The 9,815-nt window shown below is 41.3% G+C and overlaps 1 protein-coding gene across 4 annotated transcripts in view; it reads left to right on the top strand.

The window, feature by feature from the left end:
- The first annotated feature begins 52 nt into the window (after positions 1-52).
- zzef1 (zinc finger, ZZ-type with EF hand domain 1) overlaps positions 53-9,815 on the top strand; it is a 38,156-nt gene continuing 28,393 nt past the window's right edge. For all 4 annotated transcript variants that reach the window (XM_030068410.1, XM_030068408.1, XM_030068409.1 and 1 more), the window contains exons 1-14: positions 53-575; positions 1,501-1,645; positions 1,783-1,977; positions 2,133-2,316; positions 2,442-2,641; positions 4,164-4,374; positions 4,588-4,704; positions 6,138-6,316; positions 6,572-6,670; positions 6,767-6,858; positions 6,957-7,102; positions 8,084-8,189; positions 8,465-8,683; positions 9,582-9,673. In XM_030068410.1, coding sequence (XP_029924270.1) covers positions 162-575; positions 1,501-1,645; positions 1,783-1,977; positions 2,133-2,316; positions 2,442-2,641; positions 4,164-4,374; positions 4,588-4,704; positions 6,138-6,316; positions 6,572-6,670; positions 6,767-6,858; positions 6,957-7,102; positions 8,084-8,189; positions 8,465-8,683; positions 9,582-9,673 — 2,399 coding nt within the window. In that variant the 5' untranslated portion in view covers positions 53-161. The remainder of the gene's footprint in view (positions 576-1,500; positions 1,646-1,782; positions 1,978-2,132; positions 2,317-2,441; positions 2,642-4,163; positions 4,375-4,587; positions 4,705-6,137; positions 6,317-6,571; positions 6,671-6,766; positions 6,859-6,956; positions 7,103-8,083; positions 8,190-8,464; positions 8,684-9,581; positions 9,674-9,815) is intronic.

Genomic DNA, 9,815 nt, shown 5'->3' with positions numbered 1-9,815 from the left:
TGACGTAGCACACTGGCTGACGTACAGTACGTCAATGCGGTAGTAGTGAACAGCAAAACCTGTAGGTTAGAGGTCTGTGTACAGACCAGTATCGCTGTTTCAAAACTGACACCAGCGGGCCGCAGAGAAATTAGGGGAAGCCATAGGTCGCTGAAACAAACATGGGGAACGCAGAGAGCGGCTGCGGAGGAGGCAGCGGTGACGAGGAAGATGTCGAAACGGAGAGCCCCGGCTTCGCGGAAGACAGTCCGGCCTCTGCGGCCACTGGCGTCGTTGTCGGAGGCGGCGGAGCCTCCGGCTCGGGAAGAAGCGGAAGGGGATCAAATAACCTCCCGGTGCCCACCGGTGGACCACCCAACCCCGGGGTCCTGTTAGAGCAAGTCAAACTGAGGGAGGCAGCGGCTCGTATTAGCGACTCGGGGGTCGCCATTCCCGAGTCTGTCCTGGCCGGGAATGAGGGTGTGCTGGTTCGGTGGCTGGAGGACCGGTTAAGCCGAGGAGAGGAGTCTGTCAATGTGGAACAGTTTTGTGAGATGTTGGAGAGCAGAGATGCTCCGAGAGATGAGTGTGAAGAGGTATAAGCAGAACAAACGTGTCTGTCACTTGAATGATTTGAAATGTCAATAATGTTATGCTTGACTTCGTGGACTCCAGGCATGGGGTTCACAACTATTGGCCCCGCTTATAAGAAGCAATGAGGAGTGAATATCTCCTCATGATGTGACCTGTGGTCAGACATAAAATGTTGCCTGCTGTAAAAACATTACAGCTGTGCCATGTTGAGACACATGTTGAGCTGCCAGTAGTTGGCTGTCACCTCTACTCGTCAGGTCTATTGTCACTACATTTCAGGTTTGGCCTCTTTGTTGTCAGTAGGCCTATGTTTGTTATTCAACCAGAGGTTACACATGAAAGCATTCACCAGTGAATGAGTACATTAGTCTGCATTTGGCTTTGTGTGAGTGGACATGCTTTAAATACTATAGCCAGCATAGCCTCACCCAAAACATCAATTTCCAAGTGCTTCAACATGTCATATATATATAAATATGCAGTTTTTGTGGACCATTGTAACTCAAGGTGCTGCCCAAAGGAATAAACTTCTCTGTGTTAAAAAAAAAAAAGAAAAGAAAAGAAAAGAAAACCTCAGTTATTGATGCAGCTCTTCAGTTTCTTCAGAATAATATCCTCAAAAAGAAACAGAAATGTTTCAGTCCCTTTACCTAGAGGGACCAAAAGTTTCTCTTTGAGGATGTTACTCAGAATAAAAATGAAGAAACTGAAAATAAAAGTTGCACCCATAAGTGAGGCTTGAGAATATTAGCGTAGCATAATAATAAACAGGAGAAGTAGACCATTCTGTGGTCTTTTTAAAGTGAAGATTATCAGTCTTTGTCTTGGTCTTTGCAAAGCCATACTGCATCCATAAGGTTTTTTCTGGTATGCTATAGTGTTGTAAAGTTTTGTACCCCGGTTTACCTAATTTTTTCCCCGTTTCAGGCCTTTGGCCAGTTCGATGCAGAGGGGGATGGGGTAGTGGATGTGGAGACCATGCTGATGGCTCTGAAGAACTCCAATGGAGCGAATCTACAGGGAGAGCTGAGTCATGTGATAAGACAACTCCAAGCATGCTCCCTGACTCCAGGTAGGAGAAGTGATTTATTTAGTGGGAAGAATAAGGTCATCCTTATTTGAATAGAAGGCTAGGGATTGTTGACAAATGGCAGATGAGTTATCTTATTGTATTTGTGCTCATTCCAACACTTTTCTATTTTCTCCCAGGCTTTGTTGACATATTCTCCAAGTCCAAGGACCGGCTGGGGGCACATGCCTCCAAGATCCTGAAATTCCTGCACCGGAACCGTATTCCCAGTAGTGCCATCCCTTTCCCTCTTTTAGAGGGCTACAACAGTATCTGCACCATGAGGTCCACTGTGGTACAAGACTTTTTGGAATTCCTCTTGCAGAAGGAGAAAGGTGAACACCAGAGATTGGGCAGGCAGCCAGTGTTGAATGGGCAGTTTTAATTCAAATGTGTAACTTCTCTGGAGGATTTCAACAAAGGTCTTCAACAAATGTCAGTCCTCAGAGTTTGTTTCATTAGCCTCACAGTATTGTCTTATTCCTCTCAGATTTAGATATCCAGTACAGAGCAGAGCTGAATCGTGATCCAGAGGTTGACAAGGTCAAGGTGGTCACTCAGTGTTACAGCGCTATAGAAGCCTCATCCAACGTCAGCGACATTTACAAGATGACTAATGGGGAAACTGCATCTTTTTGGCAATCAGATGGCAGTGCACGATCGCACTGGATAAGGCAAGAGCATCTGTTCTGGTGCATGTGTGACTGACTGCTCACCTGCCTCAATGTTTTTGATATCTGATTCAGGGGTTCTTGTTCTACATACCATCAATTTTAAAGTGTCCCTTTGCTGTTCCTAGGTTAAAAATGAAACCAGATGTGGTGTTGAGGCGACTGGCCATTGCCGTGGCCTCCAACGATCACAGTTACATGCCTCAGCTGGTTTCAGTTGCTGTGGGGAAAAACCGGCGCTCCCTGCAGGAGATCCGAGACATCCGTATCCCCAGCAATGTCACAGGCTATGTTGCCCTTTTGGAGAATGCCAACATCACACACCCCTGTGAGTCACCTTCTGTCTTTCTGCTTACTTTGGTTGCTCCTTTATCTAAGGCTTGTGTGTTGTTAAATGAGTTCCCTGAAAAATCCCCACAGGGAAATTTTATTTTCACTTACTGCCTTCCAGTGAAGTCAGAGTGCAAGTTGCTATAGAACAGAAACATGAGCTCAGAGACAGTTGAGTGGTTAAGTCCCTCACCTCTGGAACTACATGTAAGATCCCATGAGCCTTGGATCAAATCCCACCAGCCTTTCTTTAACTTGACTCCCTTTCTAATTTTCTACACTCTAAATAAAAAAGATGTATAAAAAACTGCTTTTAAAAAACACACTATAGCGTACATAGTGCTGGAAGATATTCAGTGTCTTGCTCAGGAATACATCAGCGGGGCACTGCGGTCCAACACAGGGTTTGAGCTCAGGTCTCCTGGCTGATGGCTGAGTCTTAATTAGATTTTTGAGCTGGTCTACACACATCAGACCTGACAACGGCCTCAGTGGCCCAAAAAGTTTTCTTCTAATAATTACCTAACATGTGGAAAAGTGTGTGGGTTCACTTTGTTTCTAAAACACCTTAGAACTTGCTTGTTGGAATTCAAAATCATAGAAAACATTCTCACACCTGTATCCTAAATATGAATTCACAGAAAACGATTCACAAGAATTCTTAATCACATGTTAAAATCACTTAGATTTTCTTTTGGAAGAAGATGTTCCTAGATGCCAGTACATGGGTTTTGGTTTTGAGCCTTTTTCATCTGTAATGAACAAGTTATTGTTTAAGGGATAGGGTGTTGGGAAGGCTACAGCAATTGCATGACTGATCAGAACAGCCTTTTAAAGTAGGGCTGCAACTACTGATTATTTTCTTTGTTTATTAATCTATTGACTCTTTTTTTTTCAGTTAATCATTTTGTGTATTAAGTGTCAAAAATAACAACAAAATGCTCATGGGAAGTCAGCAGAGGCCAAAGTGATTTCTTCAAATTGCTTCCTCAGTCTGACCAGCAGTCAGAAAAACCCAGAGTATTAATTTTATAATGATATGAACAGAGGAAAGTAAGTAAATTGTAGCATGTTAGTGAACCTAGTTTGGCTATAATAATCAAATGTTTGGCATTTTTACTTGATAAATGACTAAACTTGATTAGTCGCTTACTGAAATTATAATCAATTAATTTTCTGCTGATTGACTAATGATTAATTGTTTAAGCAGTAGTTTAAAGCAGCTTTTTTCCTGCTGTTATGGTGATTTCAAATAGGACACTGCTGTGAATATTTTTGTCAGGTACGACATGCAAGTTTGCCAGATTTTATGCTACAGCAATACCTTTATACACTCTGCTGCCCCTATTAGAAGTTGTGATGATTATTAGGAAGTTGTTTAAATGGTTTGTGACTCCTTCATTTAAAGTTCTGTTTAAGTTCCCTCTGAGAACATGAAACACACAGCCAACTACCACAACATTCTTGCAATATTCGTGTAATCGTTGTATTAACCACATTTTTTCTACGCCCAATCCCAGACATCCAAATCAACATCAAGCGGTGCCTGAGTGACGGATGTGACACGCGGATACATGGCCTGAAGACTTTGGGCTATCAGATCACCAAGAGTAAAGAAGTTTCTGTTTCGGACGCCTCAGCCATCTGGTACCTGTCTCTCCTCACCTCCCTGGTCACCGCCTCCATGGAGACCAATCCCGTGCTGGCTCAGACTGTCCTTCAGAGCACACAGTGAGACGCACCTCAAAGAGTTTCTGTGCATTCATCTTATATGTTTTAGAAAACGATCGCTTGTGTATGATGTCTTTGTTATGCAGTGTATAAGGGTACAACCAACTTATGCGCACAGTCAAAAAGGCTTTTTTATCTTTTTCTATGTAGTCATGTGTTGAGATTTGTCCAATATTAGAGGTTCTGAGGTTTTGTGTATTGCTTCTATCCTAGAAAAGCCTTACGGCACATGCCACCGCTGTCCCTCACACCGTCATCCACCGAGTTCCCCAAGTTCTTCTCGATGAACATTCTGGAGGAGGTGGATGGATTTCTCCTCAGGATAGCAGAGTAATGACACACTCTTCTTGGATTACATCAGCACACTAACAACCACCACCACCACACAGAGCTCACTATGCTGACATCATTACAATGAGTAACAGGCTAAAATCAAAACATTGATCCACTGGGGCGATGACACTGTCTCCACTCAATTTGAAACTGTAAAGCTTCCAATAATGGCTTGGGCCTTTACTTGCCTCAACAAAAGTGAACACCAGGCCAGGCAGGTCCACAAAACCTGGCATTCTTAAAAATTATAGCATTTACCAGCATACTTTAAAGAATTACTAATGCTGTTCAGATTTATTCTTTTTGGGGAGAAAAAAGCTGTTAAGTAATACTGTATAGACGTGATGTTATCTGCTACCACCACCAACTATTACTGCTACTACTACTAATAATATTACAGTAATAGATATGTGGCTATAAAAATAGCTCCAAATGATTAACTACTTAAAAAATGTGATCACGCTGTATCTACAACAGTGGTATCTAAGGATCTAACCATTAGAGTCGTGTTTGCCTAAATGAATTTCAAGGCTTTCTCACCAGTATCTGTATTTGTGGCGACAGGACAAGCATGTCAGCATGTTCCACTACATGCAGCATTTCCTTATAGTAATATATATTGTAATATTTTCAGAATTTAAATAATATATCTAGGGGGAAATTTGTTTGATTTTTTTTAACTCCATTCTAGTAATTCTTAACCACTCTTTACACAGCTTTCATTATAAACTGGTCTTTATTTATCCATATACACAACACTCCCTGGCTATTTTTAGACATCCAGCCACTATTTCAGACACTACCTGGTCTTTGTTGTTTTATGGCACCAGTCTTCACCACTAGCACAAGATAAAATGTTCTTGTCTGACAGTTGAATGATTCACCTCAACAGCACAAGTTGAGGTGAATTATTTAACCCTCAGACAAGAACATTTTTTCCTGATTGACTGAAGCATTTATTCAATTTCCAACAACAGAATTTTTGTATCCGCAACACATTTATTTATTTATTTTTGCTCATTTTTTTTTCTAGGCCATATTTCTAGCTGTTTTTTCTATTTAAGGGAGGGCTGAAGAGTGGGACTTTGACAAACAGATTCAGACTTTTATTATTTCACTTATTGCTAGCCACAGGCACAGATCATGGATTGCATCAAACTAGTTATTCACTAAAATAAATATTTGCCTTTTAATCAGCATTAGTCCTGCATTGAATTTTTGTGTTCCTGCTGCAGAGGTACAAGATTTCATATCAAACTCAAAGATTTTCTCTGCACTTCATATATATTGCTCCATATAGCAACCAAAATTAATACAGAGTATGTACTCAAAACCTTAAAAGCATGTGTTGCTGTCTGAAAACATCTGGATTTCATTGTATGTAACAACTTGTCTTTGTTTTTTGTCTTATTTTTTTTGTCCTTGTGCAGCTGCTGTGTGAGCCCTGATGCTGAGTTGACTCTGCTGGCCTTTGCTCTGGCCCGAGGTAGCGTGGCCAAAGTCCTTCAAGCCCTGTCCTGCATCAGTGATCACCTAGAGACCAAATACAGAGCCTCCTCTCTCATCTCCTCCATGGCCTCTGTCAGGCTGCGGCTGCTCTATCGCAATGGTAATGTTGCCAGCCCTCCTCTGCTCCCATCTGCAAGGGGACATTTGAAACTGTTGGTCTAGGAGAGAAAGTGCGCAGCCTACACAGAAGAGATGCATTAGTGGATTGTGGAGTGGAAAATCTATAGCCAAGTTGCAGTGGGTGGTTGCAAATCAGTGCATCCCATTTGATGAATTAGGATTAGGATAAGAAATGACCAAATACCCGTGGTGTCGTAGAAAATACAGTGGCATGATTGTTTATGTTCCGCTCCAGGGAAACCCCTCCAGCTGCACCTTCAAGCCTGTGATGTGAAGAGTAAAGAAGAGAAGTCAGGACCAGAGAACATGCTGACTGAGTCCACCACTGGAGACGGTACAGCAAAAACCAGCCTCAGTCAAAGAGGAAACGCTGTTTGAGTTGATCTTTTGTTCAAGTATGAGCCACTGAATGCTGCATATTTCTCCACAGGTTTTCTCACAGAAAGCGGCAGAAAGAAAGCCAGTGTGATTCTGTCTACAGAGGACCAGAGCAACTTCCAAGTCACTCAGATGAAGATCAAAGTTAGGATCCTTTTTACTTCACCGTTTTACACTACCGAAAATACTAGATGGTAGAACATCACCGTACACACCACCTGCTCTCTGCTTTGTGTCATAAGGTGCGAAAAGGAGCCATCGGAGTAAAATGTGGCCTGGTATTCGCATACAAGGAGGGAGACCCTTTTGATGCAGAGAAACACTTCAAGAGGTTCAAGAAGTATGACTCGTGGGACTTCAAGGACTACAAAGAGTTTGTACAAGACAAGTAAGGAGCTTATATTTATGTCCCTCATATTTCATAGCTCTCATTCATTCATCAGAATTTGTCTAGAACCTTTACAGGCTTTCCGATATCTCATTCATCTGTTGTATGTTTATTTAATTAATACTGTTGATGAGATTCTTTTTATGTGAATGAAACTATCAAAGAAGCTCTAATATATGGCATTTAAATGGGAAATCTAAAGTGATATATACAATGGTAATTTAAAATTGAGCATTCAGGAAGGTAAAACATAGGCATGAATGAATCTTTTACAGAACTGTGTGAAATGGGCTTACATATAGTGCACTTAGGTCAAGCAATACATATGACCTGTAGAATACAGTCCAGTAATATGACTGCAATTTGTCATTCAACCCAACTCCTAAATAAGATGATAAACATTAATAGAAAAAAATTCTTGGACAGAAAAAACAATTAATACTGCTCGCAGGTTGGTAGTCTACACAGAGGTACTGCTAAACTTCATTAGATGTCTCATGTGTTGCAGTCTTTGTAGACTATTTGTGAGTAGGATGAATAGGTGACAAGCAAGTCCTCACCGTTTTGGTAAAATCTTTTGTCATATAACATTTTCACTGCATTTTTTGATCCATCGAAAGTAGCAGTTCAGCAAAATAAAGCCTCTAAAATCAAAAAGGAATTTGTTTGCATTATATAAAGAGAGAAATAACAAGTCAAACTGATGGAGGAATTTTAAAGCAGGTAATTCTTTAACTACATTGTAGATGGATCGTTAGAGGATTTCATGAGCTAAAAAAAATATTAAATATACGAAAATATGGCATTCTGTTAAGCTGTACAGTCTAACGTCAGTAAAGGTCACAGATACTACAGTAGTTTAGTTAGTTAGCAGTTAGTTTTTTGTGTTATGGAAGCCCCTGTAGCCCCTGTCAGCATGGTGGGGGTCTGTCTTGGTTTATGTTGATTGCTGACAGTCCATGCTGACATCTGACCCTGCAGTGTGAGGATTCCAGCACAGTCCGAGGATGAGCCCATTGGCTGGTTTGAGCTTGAAGATGACTGGAACGATGTGGAGATCAAGCTGCAGCAGTGTCGTGTTGCAAAGGTATAAACACACTTCCAGTTCAGACTGAGACACATTTTTGCTCATTATGTCTCTTTTTTACATGATGAGCTCCCCTATTTAAATGTTGTGCATTATCTCTCAACCAGTTACTCCATAACACTCCTGTCATGTTATTGATTTATGTTGCCAGTCCTAGTATTTAGTTTGGGATTTTCCCACCACACTCTATCCTCAGGCAGAATAAGGCTAGTACCATCATTTTCCATTTTCCACATGCTTTATTATCTGATTCCTCTGTCCTTTTGTCTGTCCAGTTCCTGATGGTGAAGTTCCTGTGTGCCAGGCAAGACTCTGCCGAGCGCCTCGGGGTGCAGTCCCTCAGCTTTAGCGGTTACCTGTGCCCCGGGGCAGAGAAGCTGGGAGACCTGGATGACCTCAGTCCAGAGGGAGACAGCTCCGAGGGCGATGCTGTCACTGGCCTTAGTCTGCTCAACAAGACCCTATTCTTCATCCAGCAGCTCACACGAGACATGGTAACAATTAATAGCAAGATTTTGAATATTGTAATACTGTGATATGACATAAATGTTGTCTTTTCTGTGTCTTAACTGCTGCATTACAGTAAAAGGATATTGTTTTCTTAACTTATTAGACTGTTGTAGCTGTTCTGTTATCTGCCTGTACCAGCTTGGTCATCATATCCACATTACAACTGATTGTTTATCAAGAATCTCTTGTATCATCCTTACTGTCACAGTGTTGTCACAATATTACCATTTAGGTAATCAGTCAAATATATTGTAATATTTAACTTAGCCATATCACCCAGCCCTATTTGAGACATTAACATAACTACTCTAATCAAATGATAATGAAGATTGTCATTCTCCTCCACCTTCAATAGTGCATTTTACATAATGCTTCCATATTGGTTTTAATGAGAAATCTGAAGAATTGCTTTCTTGGACAAAGGATGATTGATTAATGGCACAAAATAGGAAGAGTGCTGTTGTGCAACCAGAACTAAAGTTTCCAGAGTTTCTCGCAATGGAGCAAGTGACATGCTGCTAGGAAGATGGAGAAAGGCAAGCAGCTCCATTTGGTAACACTAACAGTCATACCTACTATGGTCTCATTTGTTTACAGCACTTGCGCCAAGGTATCATGTTTAATTTGAGAATGATGTATTGGTGCTCAAACATGATACAGGTATTGGGGGGGTAGTGAGGGACCACAGCGCTTGTCTAATTTTTTTGAACAGAATGGGCAAAAAATAACCTCACTCGCATGATGACGCCTATAGCATTTGCCTAACCTGCCTTATGGACCGCACAGCCCTGGTAGCACCTTCAAGGCCACAATCTCTGAAAATACTTTTCTGATGTTTTCTGAAGGCTGTTTTACAGAGGTTATGTGTCTCTGTCTTTTCAGGATGCGTCCCAGTTCAAACAGAAGTTTCTGCTGGACTTCAGTGGCCTGAGCGTCACCCTCTTCTGGAACTTCTACAGTAAACTCAGGGAGATGTGAGTAGTAAAGTGTCATTATTTCACTTGGTGCTGACACAATCTACTTTCATTACTGCAATTTCCTTTGGCCTGACCAGTGTCTTAGTAGTCAGTACATGTAAAGCATATAATACATAAAGGCCTAACCTCTGACTTAGCA

The sequence above is a fragment of the Myripristis murdjan genome, chromosome 14 (assembly GCF_902150065.1).
Source record: "Myripristis murdjan chromosome 14, fMyrMur1.1, whole genome shotgun sequence".
Lineage (NCBI taxonomy): Eukaryota > Metazoa > Chordata > Actinopteri > Holocentriformes > Holocentridae > Myripristis > Myripristis murdjan.
Note: the sequence above shows the minus strand (reverse complement) of the source record. Positions and strands in the feature narration are given on the sequence as shown.